Source organism: Ursus maritimus, unplaced genomic scaffold (assembly GCF_017311325.1).
Source record: "Ursus maritimus isolate PB19 unplaced genomic scaffold, ASM1731132v1 scaffold_2, whole genome shotgun sequence".
Taxonomy (NCBI): Eukaryota; Metazoa; Chordata; class Mammalia; order Carnivora; family Ursidae; genus Ursus; species Ursus maritimus.
In genome coordinates, this window is record NW_024424452.1 from 18,080,978 (window position 1) to 18,095,955 (window position 14,978).

General features: G+C 55.0%; 1 protein-coding gene across 1 annotated transcript in view; it reads right to left on the reverse strand.

Moving 5' to 3' along the window:
• KATNIP (katanin interacting protein) overlaps positions 1 to 14,978 on the reverse strand; it is a 185,711-nt gene that overhangs the window by 30,621 nt on the left and 140,112 nt on the right. Inside the window, exons 16-17 of the mRNA XM_040635174.1 lie at positions 6,718 to 7,585; positions 223 to 951 (exon numbers count right to left, since the gene is read on the reverse strand). Of these exons, the coding sequence (XP_040491108.1) occupies positions 223 to 951; positions 6,718 to 7,585 (1,597 nt within the window). The remainder of the gene's footprint in view (positions 1 to 222; positions 952 to 6,717; positions 7,586 to 14,978) is intronic.

Below are 14,978 nucleotides of genomic sequence, written 5' to 3' on the forward strand. Positions count from 1 at the left end.
TGACTCAGGCGCTAGGGAAGCTGAGTAAGGCTGGTGCCCGGGGGAGGAGTGTAAACGAGGTCAGCTCTCCCACCCGCATGCTGCAAAAAGCGAGGAGTGAGCCAGGCCCAGGAAGAGGAGAGACCCATCTGTCACTGGCTAGCCAGGGCCTTTAGTTTTTCCTCAGAGCCTCAGCGGGTAGCAGGTAGGGGCTTCCAGAACGTTCTTACAGACATACTCTACCTCCTGTCAGGGTCCCCGAGGCCTTGGCGATCTCTCCTTTAAAGATGCACTGCGCGTCTAACAGCATGGTGATGTCCTTCACGCCACGGAAGGAATGTATCCGAGATTTATTGTAGTTCCAAATTCGGATCAGGGCGACTTGGCAAGGGTGCACGAAATCTATGGAGATGGAGTGGGGCTTGCCCAGCGTGAAAGGGGCCAGCCAGACGTGCATGTCGTCCTGGGTCCTGTTCACCCCGTCGATGAGGTTGGTGACCACGCGGGGGTCTTTCCCGTAGGCTGGTAAAACATTGATGTCCGGGGGGTCCGCGTGAATGTTCGCGATCTGCACCGGCTCCCCCTCTGAACTGAATATTTCTATTCCGTTAAGGCCGACATAGTGCCTGTCCCCCCACGTCGACTTGATGTCGATGACCAGGCGCTGTCCATAAGGCAAGACGGGGATTTCAAAGTCGCTCCCGTCGTCCGTGTCTGCGGAGCTGTCCTCCGGCCCTCTCCTTGGCTCCGGCTTCTCCTCCTTCCCGGGGGGCAGCTGGTTGCTGTGGCGGCTGCCCTTCTGCTGCTGTTGGAGGAACTCGTCCAGGATGTCGCCCTGCAGCTCCACGTTGGAGATGCGTCCGCGGTGGGAGCGGTCAAAGGCGCTGAGGGAGTCCCAGGACTCGTGCAGCGCGTGCTCCTTCTCACTGCACCACCGGGGCCGCGGCGGCGTCTTGGTGGGCCGGGTGTCTTCTGCAAGAACACGGGGGGGAGGTGAGCCCCATTAGCGGCATGTGTGCGAGTGGGGACCTCTACGGATGGTCTCAACGGGGGCTCTCGGCTAGGTGGGGTCGCCCTCCGGGGGACATTCAAAAAATCAGGGCGGTTGCTCTTGGCTCTCTCTCAATGCCTGGAGGCCCTGTGGGCCTTTGACAGGTGGACCGGGATGTTCATCCCTTGCCCCGCATGGGGACAGTCGGGGCCCCCATCACACACCAATATTCAGGTCGGTAAAAAATCGATTATGGTTACCCAAGTCTAGAATCTGGTTGTTTGTGTGAGATGTTCTGCGAGCTGCCATTCTGCACGTCAGAGACACACGATGGGCGGGGGTGGGGGGATGGGGGGGCAACGCCTGAGTCAGCATCCAGAGGGGCAGCTCTGAGGCTGTCACATCACGTGACTCTGACGGTGGTTTTAAAGACTGCCTGATGGCAGGTGGAAGGCTCGTGAATGTTAGATGGGAAAAAAGCCAGCTACGCTCTTTTGGCTGCAGCAAACCCGGGTATGGGCGGTGTGAACCAACGTGTTAGCATGCTCCTTCCTGGGTGGTGAGGAGGAAGGACTTCCAGCTTCCTCTTGATCACCCGATCTTCTAAGTTCCCCAGATGTATTAATTTTATAATCAGGAAAAAGTGCTATGAGGAATGCCAACAATACAGGTAAGGAATGTACTCCTATGTGTGGCTAGGCTGGCTTGGAGAACAGAAGCCTGTGTCCCCGGCACATGGACAGCGTGGGCCTGGCCCTCAGAGGGTCGGCTCTGAAGGCCACACTCTCCTCCCTGTAGAATAGAAAAGCCCCGGCATGTGCCCCCACAGCAGCCTGTCCTCACTAACTGCCACGTAAGGGTGTCATTCTGGAAAAACAGCAACTGATGACACGGACGTTCTGTTTTTCCTCCTTTCATATCGGACTGTGCCCTGCACTCTATTTTCTGCCTGTCTCCTAGGGTGCCTGGCTCCATCAATTATCCTCTCTCTCCAGAACCCTCCATCACCCCTTCCCCACTGGCACCTTGCCCTCTCTCCGCCTGCAGACACATATAAATCTCTCCTATCGGAAAGAAAAAGGAAGCCGGACCTGATCTCGTGGCTTCCTCCAACTGCCGCCTGATTTTCTCCTTCCCTTGGCTGCAGCCCCTGCGCCCCTCTCACTCCCACCCTCCCTCAACCCCTGTAACCGGGGCCCCCTTTGCAGAGTTACTGGTTTGGCCCCCCCAAGCCCCACCTGCCCTTCTCCTGATCTTCCTTTCGGGATCCCCCCACCATCAGACCATCCAGATTAGACAAATGCTGACAGCGTGCTTCCAGGCTGGGACAGGAACTACAGAGAGAGAGGGGCTCTCTTTAGACTGGTGCCCCTTGGTGGCAGGATGTTGGATGTGGGTGTGCAGTGCCGGTGGCCAGTTGGCTACACTGTGGGCGGAGCCTGCCTGACAATGAAGCCAACACAGGGAATGAGAGCCAAGAGATGGAGAGAGTCCCGATGATGTCATCTGAGCCCCTGGATGCAGCCATGCCTGAAGTCAAACCCCTGGTGGCTTTCCATCCCTTGCCTTCATATGAGTCCTCTCATTCCCACAACCCTCCACGGAGCTGACTTTCTGGGAGTACACAATGACTCTGAGTACCCAATCCTTTCTCGGTCCTTGTGCTTGACATCCCCGGCGAAGCTCTTCCACCAGACAGTCCCTCCTCTGCCGGCTCAGGAGCATTTGCACTTCTGGGCTCTCCACTGCTCCTGCTGCCCGCCTCCCCACGCTGGGGCCCTACCCTGAGCTTCTGCCTGACCCCATCCGGTCCTTTCTCAACATTGCCCTCCCTCTCTGACCTCACCCTGCCAGCTCCTGGTTGCCAGGCAGGCACTGCTCAATTTTCTAGGTCAAGTTCTGGCTTCTCTCCCCTAGCCACCACCTTGCGGTTCCAAGGACCCCTCCAAAGGTCCAGACATATCCACTGTGTGCCTGAAAGGGAATTTGTCACCAACTCCTCCAACTGGCATACTATCTCCATCAGCTGGGCATGAAGAACATCTTAACTCCTCGCCATGCCCCCGCTCCCTGCCCCGGGCCCTCGGGTGGCCCCTCCGGCTTCTCTAACCTCACCTCACACCTTCGCCCTAATGATCAGCTCCACGGTGTTTCTGTTCCACGGACACAAGTCTCTTCCTGCCTAGCCCAGCTGTGCCCTCTGTCAGTTATGCTCTTCTCCCAGATCTCCGCGTGCCAGCCCTTCTTGGCTCCCTCCCTCCTTGGGGAGGACTTCTTTGCCCTGTTCCCTTCTGTGTCCCAGTGCCTGGCATAGGACGTGGTGCACAGAAGTGCTCAGTCCACATTTGCCGGCCCAGGGATGGATGGCTGGCATCACCATGACGCAACACCTGGGTTCAGGCCCGGGAGCGGAGGGACTCCCCCCACCACCTGTCAGCTCTGGTACACCTGTCCTCTCCCCTCCCCTCCTTCTCATCTGCCATTAAAAAAGACCCCAGGAGTTCCTTCCTTTCCTCCCGGCGTGAGGCTTAACATCTGGCAGAAGGAACTTCCCATATGGATCGTCATGACATCAGTTTATTGGGATTTGATTTCCACTGACTGAAATGAACGGCCTGGGTTGGTCTGCAAGTGAGCCGAGGAGAGCGAACAGACGTCATGTGTCAGGGACTCAGCCTGTGTGTCTCGGCCTGGGTGGGCAGGAAAGGCAGGACTCTGCTCTCATTCCGCACCTGCTTTCTGATTTATTCTCCCCGAGATGTATACTCGGGGTTTTGAAAGCGGAGAGGTGCAGGCTTTCTCCTGGATCTCTCGGATGTGACAGCAGGCTGAGAGCCCACGTTTCCCTCTGTCTGCAGGAGAACACACCACTCATTAGTCCCTGGGAGTGGGGGAGCTGCAGCGATCTGGGCTTTGTCTTGTCTGTGTCAACATTCCTACCCACAGCTTGGAATGGACACGAGAAAGCGGCTGCTTTAACCTGCAGTCGACACAGTTGGGAGGGGTACCAGTATGAGATGACGGGATTGATGATTTAAAACTACCCCTTGGTGGAGGTAAACAGGAGCTATGAAGTTCAAAACTCAGGCTTGTAAAAATCAACAGCACCACTGTGAGGTATATGCTAATCGTTCCTAAAACGGGAAACGAGAATGAACGTGGGGAGACACAACAGAGCCATGTGTGTTCAAGGTGAAAAGCCCTCCAGCCGCAGCTGATTGGACAAGGGGTGGACACCTGACCCACGTCTGCCAATCAGTGCCTCCCCTGAGACTTTGGGAGCGAGAGCTGGGCAACTGTCACTCTTGGGCTTCGGGGCATCTCCTGCCCTGTGCACAGAGCAGAGAAAGCTGATCTCATGAGGAGGAGTGAGGGAAGGTGGCAGAGGCAGGGCCCAGCAGCCGTGGCAAGTCAGGGGGCAAAAATCTCCTGGGTGCCCCCTGGCTATCTGCTTCCTCCTTCCAATTTTAGGTGATGGGCAGCCACACTTTCTGGAGGTCCTGTGATCAAATTGGGCAGGTGCAATTTTATTCACCTCTAGCCAATGGACCCCTGATGCAGACGCTTCCAAAATGCAGATGACATTACAATGAGATGCTCTGGTGGACAAAAGGATTTCCGGGCTCTATCCTTCGGTGACAACACGACTCTAGCCCCAGGGAAGAACTCAGGCAGTCATTCATTCTACAAGCATCGTTGGAGGGCTCGGCCGGCGCCTTTCCTGAAGGGCATGGCTGTGGGATTTGGCTCTATGTAATGGGTAATTTAAAATTTCTAAGCAACTTTCCTTTCTAGCATGACTGGCTTAACAAGCATTAAATCTCCAGGGCTCGGTTCTCAATGTGTCATTAAGCCAAGCAGTGAAATGCCTGGAAAGAAATTAAAATGAGACCAAATCTTCTGAATGTGGACAAGTTAGAATAACACCCATCACCCCAGAGCTCCCAGAGGTTCTGTGGGTCTGTTTACCAGGGAGGCTCCGGATCGCCTGGCTCTCCCCGGTCGGGCAGCTGCGGAAATGGGCTGCCATAGGGTGAGTAGTTGGACGCGTGGATGCTGGAGCAGGATGGCCTGGGTTCAGATCCTGCTCTAACCCCTTCTGGCCGTGTGAGCTGAGGAAAGTTCTTTAAACCTCACATTTTGTCTGTCAAATGGGGCTGGCGTGAGAAGGAAATCATTTTTTTTTTTTTAAGATTTTATTTATTTGACAGAGATAGAGACAGCCAGCGAGAGAGGGAACACAAGCAGGGGGAGCGGGAGAGGAAGAAGCAGGCTCCCAGCAGAGGAGCCTGACGTGGGGCTCGATCCCAGAACGCCGGGATCACGCCCTGAGCAGAAGGCAGACGCTTAACGACTGAGCCACCCAGGCGCCCCGAGAAGGAAATCATTTGAGTAATGTGCCTGGACGAGATGGTAACAGAACAGAGGCTGACCCGATTCCCTAGGGAACAGACACACTGGCTTCTCATACAGATTCACCAGGATGGGGGGAGGGGAACCACAGGGGTGGGGGAGGGACGATGAACAGCAGCGGCCGACGCCTGCCGCCGGCACTGTGCCAAACGCTGCACCACACACAGACCCTCATCTCATCCTCCCAGGAGATGGGTATGGTTGGCGTCATTTCACAGACGAGGGAACTGAGGCTCGGAGGGGTGTCGGGACTTGCCTGTGGGGTGGGTTGGGGGTGGGGAACCAGGATACACGCCCAGGCGGCTTGACTCTAGCGCTCGTGCTCCTGCGGGGTGCGGGGTGGGGCGGAACGCCATGCAGAGGACCCAGGATCTGGTGCTAGTGGGGCACTTCCCACATGCCAGGCTCTAGTTACTAAGTGACACCATCATCTTATTCATTCCTCAACACCGAGGAGGGGGAGGCGGTTTGTTCCCATTTTACAGATGAGGACGCCGAGGCTCAGAAAGTAGATGTGCCCAGCTCTGTAAGTCCCAGCCTAGAAGTAGCAGAGGCTGGATTCAAATGGTCTGAGGCCTAGCTGTTAGGCAGCGCACCTTCCCAGGAGCCAAATCTGAGTGCAAATATTTAGAGACCCAGCCTTTCAGATTCCTCAGATATAATCTACTGCAAAGTTAACGCACCAGGTGAGTCCTCCCAGCAGATTTTTTTTTTTTTGACCCACATAGTGGTTTAAAAATAATCTCAATCCATTGCCCATACTGAAGAATATTCTACACTTCTGATTTCTCTTTATAAAAGGAGAAGGGAGACCTGGTACATGGGCCTTGCATTGCTGAATGCCAGAAAGCATTTCGAGTGGAGTAGCAGCTGCCCGTTTTAGATGGGCTGGCCCTCTCCAGTGCCACAGTCCTCACCACTCCTTATAGTACTTCCCCCACCCAGGCAAGTGCCAAGTGCTACTTCTCAACACGCTTGGTTATTTTTCTGATGGTACGGTTAAGAATAAAGGGAAGTCATTAGAGACCAATGTCTCCATCAGAGGCAGAATAACAAAGCCTAGATTGGAAAAGCCTCATGGCAAGAAAAATGGGCAAAGGAGCTGTAACTCGGTGGCAATGACAAATATATCGAGGAATTTAATGTGCAGAATGTCTTCCCATTCCACTCATGCCTGTCACCTCCATGGCCCCTGAGACAGTGAATTGAGAAGAAGCCCCCTGCTTTGCAGATGAGGAAACAGAGGTCCACGGAGCCAAATGGTATCATGCCAATCAGCAGCCCGCGCTCGGCCAGGACGACAGCACCCACGTCAGACGGCTCCTCGCACTTACCTTTGCCAGTCGGCGGGCCATCGCTGTGACTGCTGATGAGGGTGTCCTTCCTCGGGCCCCTCCTCCCACTAGCAGGGTGCTCCCTGTTGGAGGGCTGGTTGAAGATGTCAAAGTCATCACAGACTTTGGGGGTCACCTTCTGGGCTCTCTCCCCAGCGATGACATTCCAGCTGCTCGGCCGCCCTGGCTCACGCCTGGGGCCTTTATCCCTGACATCCGCCTCTCTAGGAGCCTCCCCCACAGTGTCAGGGCTGGCGTCTGATGCAAGTCTGCCTTCCCAGTCCAGCGGCTTCTCAGGACTCAGCCAGAGGGGTTTTGGCTTCCTGCCTCCCTGCTTCCTGCCCTTCCCGGTGGCCGAAGGTTGCAACCATGATGGGGTTTTCGCTGGTGGCTCGGAGACCTTTCTGCCCATGAGGTTTTCCAGCTGTTGGGCCAGTGAGAGCTCTGGGTCAAGGGGAGGGCATTCCACAGGCGGGCAGAGGGGGGGAGCCCCCGGCACGCCACCCGTCAAGGCTGGGGCTGCCGAACAGCTTGCGTCTTCATCTAACTTGGACAAGCTGTCCTTCGTGCAGTCGGGAGGATTCATCTTTCCGCCAAGTAACGTTCCTTGGGAAGAAACCTTCACATCCACTACTGCTCCAGCTGGTGGAGAGAGCTCCCCATCTGTGCCAGCCACCTTGCAGGCCTCTCGGCTTTCTCCCGAGGGGGCACCCAGGGCCCTTCCCCTGCTCTCATTCTGCTCCTGTTTGAGGCCCACCAGGATGCTCCGGTCAGCGGGGGCCTCTCCACCTCCTTTGTCTAACGTGCCATCAAAGATGAGGTTTTTATTGACGTAAAGCTTCACATTCTTGGCACCGATGTCAAGATCCTGAAAACACAAGATTTAACAAAATGAAGCTGCGTGGCATCGGGCTAACGTATCGAAGTTTGGAAGTAGGAGATCAAAAAGAAACATGGGGGATGCTAGAAATGCAAGCTTTAAAAAAATAACTATAGCGTCCGGGATGTTAAATAAGGCTAGTGTCATTTTTGTGTGAACCTTTCCGTACTCTCTAAATCAAAGGACACTCACAAAGAGCCCGATTGCTGCCTCCGCACCGTTACTCCCTGCTGGGACACTGGTAACAGCCTGCTAATTGGTCTGCCTGCTTCCTGTCTCTTGCTTCCTTCAACCTCAACTTCACATTGCCAGAGTTCACTCTCTACAAGAGCAAAGCTGGCCCAGTCACTCCCCTTTGTGAAATGCTCCTTGTTCTTCACCGTCTGTTCTTTAATGCATGGTTCCTGGGACCTCTGCATCAGGAAAGCCTGATGTGCACGTGAAATGCAGAGCCCCTGATTCCATGTGTGTCCTATTTTGGGTGCCCTGAAAGCAGAGCCTGAGGCAAGGGTTGAGTACAGGTGGCTTATTTGGAAGCTGTTCCCAAGAAGGAGTAGGGAGAGTAAGATAGGGCAGGAGAAAAGCCCCCAACAGTTTTTGAGCTGGTCCCTGCTATAGGCAAATGGGGCTCCATCCCTCTGGGGCACTTGCAGGAACCCACAGAACACACCTCAGAAGTGCCCCTCCCAAGGCGGGAGGCTGGGGTGTTTATCTACTGACCCCCTTCCCTGCAGTTGAAGGTTGCCCCTGGGAGCACTGACTCCCCACCACACAAGCTGAGGGCGCTGGTGGCTTTCGAAAGGCAGAGAAACCTGGGAGCCCTTGAGGCGGTGCCCTGTCACCATACCCAGGGACTGTGTCACCTCAGCTGCGATCGGAGGGGGGCCGAGGGGAGGTGGTGTGGTGCTGTATTTACATCAGGTTCTCTGGATGGTTCTTTGGCACATGGAAGGTGGAGAAGCTCAGGCCGATGGGATGAATTTCGAAGTCCTGGGCATGACAAACATACGGTAACCTTCATGACAGGACGCCTGGCTTAGCCTTCCCGTCTCCCCCTCCCCATACTTGTGCCGCCTACGCAGGCATTGAATGCTTCCTTGTTCATGCTTAAAAGATCAGCACACCTCCTCCTGCCACTGCCCTGTTCATCCATTCCCCTTTACAGCAAAACTCTTTGAAAACAGCTTTATTGAGAAATAGAACCCGAACTTCATACAGTAAGCCGTGCGTATTTAAAGTGTACAACTTGGTAAGTTTTAACCTATAAATACACAATGGTGTATCATCTCCATAACCAAGCTAATGAGCACATCCGTTGCCCCCAGAGTGTCCTGGTACCCTTGGTAATCCCACCCTCCCTGCTTCTCCCATCCACAGGCACGCGGATCTTTTAAAAAATCTTTTTTTTTTTTAAGATTTTATTTATTTATTTGACAGAGATAGAGACAGCCAGTGAGAGAGGGAACACAAGCAGGGGGAGTGGGAGAGGAAGAAGCAGGCTCATAGTGGAGGAGCCTGATGTGGGGCTTTATCCCGTAACGCCAGGATCACGCCCTGAGCCGAAGGCAGACGCTTAACCGCTGTGCCACCCAGGCGCCCCTTAAAAAATCTTTTAAAAAAAGATTTATTTATTTATTTGAGAGAGAGAGACAGAGAGAGAGAGCATGCGAGCAGGGGGACGGGCAGGGGGAGAAGGAGAGAAAGAATCTCAAGCAGACTCCCCACTGAGCATGGAGCCAGACGCGGGGCTTGATCCCAGGACCCTGAGACCATGACCTGAGCCGAAATCAAGAGTCAGACGCTTAGCCGACTGCGCCACCCAGATGCCCCTTCCCAAACCGAATTCTTGATCTACTTTTTTCAAACCTGGTCTTTGCCCATCTTAAAAATGGGTCCCACCATTCAACTGGATGCCCCAACCTGGGAGTCCTCTTGATTCCTCTTGTTCTCTCACTTACCAATCCCATCTGCCAGAGTCCCCAGGGGCGACTTCCAAAACCCCTCCTGAATCTCTGACCCCTTGTCCCTGAATGTGCTGCTGCCATCAGCCCCAGGGGACCCCCATGTCTCCCCGAGACAATGACCAGAGCCTCCTAATGGCCTCTGCTTCCTCTCTGTGCTGTCACTGTGCTTTTGCCCAACACGAACACACTTTATTGTCTACACAGCAGCCAGTCTTTTTTTTTTTTTTAAAGTGTATCAGCTCATGGCAGCCCCCTGCTTAAAACCACCCAGCAGTTTCCCACGACACTGAGAATAAATTCCAGCTCCCTTCAGTGGCCAGTGAGACCTATGTGATCTGGCCCTTGCTGACATCTCTGACCCCAGCTCCTATCACATTCCACCTCCTGCCCCCACTCCCCACTCTGGTCGCTGCTCTGAGATCCTTCAAAGCTCATGGCCACCCTGGGACCTGTGCACTTGGCTGGAGTGTTCCGCCCCAGATACCTGCAAGGTCGGCTCCTTCCTGTCTTCTGAGAGATCTTCCTGACCCTCTCTCGAGCCCCTGACTCATCCGGTCCCCTCTCTCTCCCATTGCCCTGTTCAATGTCCTTCCCCCCTCTGGAATGGTCTTGCTGATCAGCTTTTAGCTTAGATCCTGTCTCCCCCACTCCAATTTCAGCCCCCAGATACTGGAGGCCCTACCAACCTTGTACAAGGGCCCAGCAGGTACCCAGCACATGCCTGACACTCAACCCAGACTTTGCAACTGCAAGAGCATGAACGCAGGTGTTCTTCTCCAGGACGGCACTGTTCTCTGACAGTGTCTCGAGAACAAATCTCATCAGGAATATGGCAGCCTGTTTTTTCACCCCTTGGTTGGTGTCCCCCTCACTTTGGCTGCTGATCTCTGTTTGAGATACGCACTCTCAGACCCCGGGGGTATTCACCTCTCCTTATTCCCTGCCCTTAGCCTTCCTGCTGCTAGGCGAGTAAGCTCTAACTAAATTTCTGGTTCGCCAAGTTATGGCCACAGAGGTTTCCGTCGCAATTTCGAATGAGAAGCATCAAGCCCGTGTTACACCACAGGAACCCGACTTCAATCATCCAATTGCGGGATGGCAGGCTACTATTTGCCGACCGTCAGAAAAGTCAATTCTCAAAGCTCTCTTTTACATGTTTCTATGGATGTGTTCTCTGTTTGGCGGAAGCACAGAGCGGGTGATTGCTGTGAATTAATCAGGAAACAGCTATTCGAGAAGGACAGCACGGGCAGCGTCAATGGCTCGTTTTGCACAATTTCCACCACGGAAACATCTGGCGAGACAGAAACACTCTCATTTCAAGAGGTGATGGGGTGGTGGGGAGGCCTTCCGGTCCGGCGCAGTCACGAGGTGGGGACCCTGGCTCTCCTCATGAGATGTCTGGCTTCCGAAGTGTGTTTGTCTACATTCCATGGACAGCCTGGAGCACTGCCTGACCTCTAGCTGTCTGCCACCCAGCTCCCTCCAAGAAGTCTGGCGGACAGGGGACAGAAGAAGGGACGCAGGTGGAGGCGGGGGCCAGGCAGGTGGGAGAGAGATGTGCTAGGATAGAACCTCAGGGCATGGTGGTGGGGGGGGGTGCGTGGGGAGCCGTGAGGTTGGGCCCTACCTGACAGTGCTTAAATCTGAGAAAAGTTTCCAATCCTCTGCAGGCCAAACAAGCCGAATCTGTACGCGGATTTTGCCCAAGGATCACCAGAGGGGGCTCCCTCATTGGGGAACAAATGGTAGTCACTTCACCGGGGATTCCAAGTATAAAAAAAATAAAAGGTCGCCGCATCATGTCACCCAGCCTTGGAGCCACTCTGCAAGGTGAGCACTAGGGCCCATCTTACAGATGAAGACACTGAGTCTCAGCCTTCCCCGAGGCTGTGCAGCTGGTGCACGGGGAGCCAATCTGACCCGCATCTCCCTTTAGGTCAAGCTAGACTCTGAGGCCTGGCCACGGCCACAATCACCTGCCCCGGGCGGAGCTCCGACCCCATTTCTAGTTTTCACTAAGTCCCTGTGGACCTGCTGTCTCTTGTCCCCATCCTGGCTCCCTCCTTAGCCCCGGAGGTGATTGCTCTGGGCCCCTGGGTGGGGGGTGTGCACACACGTGACCTTCCAGACTCTTCCTCCGTATTTACATAAGTACGGACGTGCCCATCACCACACCTCGAGGTGAGGTTAGAAACCACGTGAGATGCACATGTGTGGTGGGGAGGAGGCTGCTCCAGGATTTTGCAAGTCCAGATTCCTCGGCATCCCCGCAGTAAAGTTCTGCATATGGTGTGTCTTCGGGTGTGGATACAGGGAGAAGGTTCTCTCTTCTAAGGAACCAGCCTGCTTCCTCCTTTCCAATAAGCAGGCCTTTAGTCCCGCCTGTTTCCCACTCTGGCCTGGCTTCCGAGGAGTCCAGGGTGAAACTCCTCCTACCTCCTTAACCTTCAGAGACACTCTCCTGTCATGGGTTTTCAAAAGGACCCTTTGGAACCCTTCGGTTGGCTTGTGGTGAATGGGAGCATCTTTCCTTGTTCACACCCCGACTTAATTGCCCTTCTTTACAGTTGACAAGAACCCACCATGTTGAGGCTATCATGCATTTTTAATACAATATTAATTATTTCAATCTGTGTCATTTAATCGACTTTGCAAGGCCGTTTTCCTCCTTGGCCCAGGTGCCGAATGACATCTCTCTTCCAATGAGCACACACACCGCTGGGCGAAGGTTGATGGTGGAGCAGCTCCGTTATGACAACGACCCAAGCAGAGGTGTGGGCATCTGCATTCACCAAGCGCTCTCCCCGAGACAAACACCTGCCTTTCGCGCAGCCGACAACCCCGGAGAACAGTGTTTGCAGCAGGCACTGGCCAGGCCTAAGTGCTGAGTGCCGGGCAGAGGCCTTGAAAGCAAACCGTCCCTTGGGCACCCGACTAGAGTTGGCCCCGCTGTGCAATGGCTGGACCCCATTCACGCACAGACCGTGGGGGTCACACTGAAGGCATCCCACATTCCATAGGTTCTGTCATGACCTGGGGCTTTGAGCTGATTGGGAGGGGTTCCCCCTGAGAGCAGGTTTACTGGGGAGAGGGGGGCTTTGGGGACTGAGCTGCGGCTGCCTAGGAGCCACCATGCAGGCTCAGGGGCCCGGCCCTCCAGGAATCCCCTGGCCCTCCCTGTCTCCCCCTCCTCCTTTCCTCTGGTGGAATCGAGGGTCCTCCCCTGGGCTCTGGGAGCTGGGCTTACCAGCTGGTGCCTGTCCTGGCCTGGATGTAAGATCTTCAAGGACAGGGAACAGTCCCGTCCTAATTCCTGCCTGTCTTGAGGCCCACCTCTGGGAACTGACTGTGCGCCTTCCTGGAGCACCTGAACTTGAATGTTTTATGGGGCGGAGACCTTAATGGCCTTTTACATGCCCCTGGGGAAGAAGAGAATGAAAACCGCTTTTGTGATGTAGAAAGTCAGAAGAAGACGGTGAGACTCTGTGACATGGGACAAGCACCTACCACCTGCTGTGCTCTGGGCCAAGCACTCTGGCCCTCCCAACACCACAGACGCAAGACCATAGACTCGAACAGGATGTGACAGATCGGGGCACTAATGGGCGGCCCTACAGCTAAATCTGGGCTGCGCTGACTCCCGGAGCAGTTAACATTTCCAAAACTAGCTGACAATTTCTAAAAATTGGGAGCTTTCTGGTCTCTCTGGAACATTCAGGCCATCTGGCACCACGGGGCCAGTGCCGAGGGGCAGTGACCGCTGCCTTGACAGGGCACGGCTCTCCAGTGACCACAGTGTCTACTGAAAGGCAGGGCTGTGTGATGGGCCCCAGACGGCCACCAGCAAGCCGCTCTGCTGTCCAGTGCCTCAGTTTCTCCCTCTGTAGAATGGAGCTGATCACGCCTACCCATCTCTAGGACCGCTGGGTGGAATCAATAAGCTGCTACATGTGAAGCCCTTTGCATATGCCTAGCTCATGTAAGCTACTTGTACCCGGTCCACTGCCAAGCCAGCTGCTCAGGGCTAGCGTGCCCCGGAGACTCCCTGCTCCCCTAAGGCTCCGGTGCGGCAAGCCCCCTGTTCCGGGCAGAGGAGGAATCCCATGCCCCGTAGGGTGGGGCCTAGAATCACTCTCACTGTCCCTAGGCCAGGACTCCCCTAGATCTGGGCTGAGGCCCCAGAATGCAATTCTTGCAATTTTGTTCAATCTAATGCATAACGCATGGGGGGCTTTCGGGGTCCTGGCCTGTGTGGGATACAAAAGAAGAAAGCAAAGTTTATCTTAAGGAGTTCACGACAGTCTGTATATTAAGGGGTCACAAACTCAGATGCTTGTAATGCCCCAGTGGTGGTGGTGGGGGGGTGTGGGGCCTGGGGTGAGCGGGAGAACACTCCTTCCCCCCCAGTCCAAAGGGTGCCCCCGGCCACTCAGCACCAGCTGGTGGACGCCACACAGGGAATGTTGCCAGTTCATCAAAAGCCAAGTTTCAAATATTGTCAAGTGATTCCCAAGCTGTCCAACACTGTGAGGACCAAGTGGGGTATACCCACGGGCTGGCTTTGACCAGGGGGCACCAGTTTGGGGTACAGGAGGCTCAGGAAACTGAGGAACACCTAGGGAAGCATGGGACTTGGTGCCTGGAAGGGCATGGCTGGAGACCACCCGAACGGGCCTGGGGCAGGCTAGGGGTGTGCGGGACGCTTGTGTGCGAAGAGAGAAGGACCGCAGTGTCCCTGAAGGCAGGGTTTGTAATAAGCCGGGCTAGGCATTCTGGGTTCTGGGAACAGCAGGTGCAAAGGCATAGCAAAGAGAACAGTTTCCTGGGGACCAGAGAGAGATAAAAGTTGCACAGGGGTGGAAGAGGCAGGGGGCCAGTTTGGGGGTCTGGGAGCAGAGGAGGTCCCCCCCCCCATGCATGCACATATACGTGGGCTCTAGGCAAGCATCACACATGGGAGAGGCGATGGGGTGTAACCATGTGTCACTGTGTCAGGGAGACTAGTGGGAGTGGTGGGGACTTCAGTGCCGTGACTCAGCTCCCCCGAAGCTCCCAGCTGTGGATGTGGCCTGGTGTTGCCAGATCTTCGTTTCTCAGTAAAAGTCAAAAACCATATTTTCACATAAAACCTCCCAATTTTTAAAAGCTGGCAATTCAAAGAATTTTGCAAAATGCCACGTGAGCTGGCTGAAAATGTGTCTGTGAGCCGCCTCTGGTTGGTGGGGGCACAGCTCCTGTCATGGCCTTCTTACCAGGATGTTACCAGGATGATGTACCAGGACGGTGCCACTCCCTGGAGGTCCTCTGTGGCTGCCAAGTCCCCAGCTCGTCCCCTGGCTCACCCCCTTTCACCGCACTGGCCCCATTGAACTATGGTTTGCTTTTGATCCCCCTGGACCCCTCCCCCCCCCCCC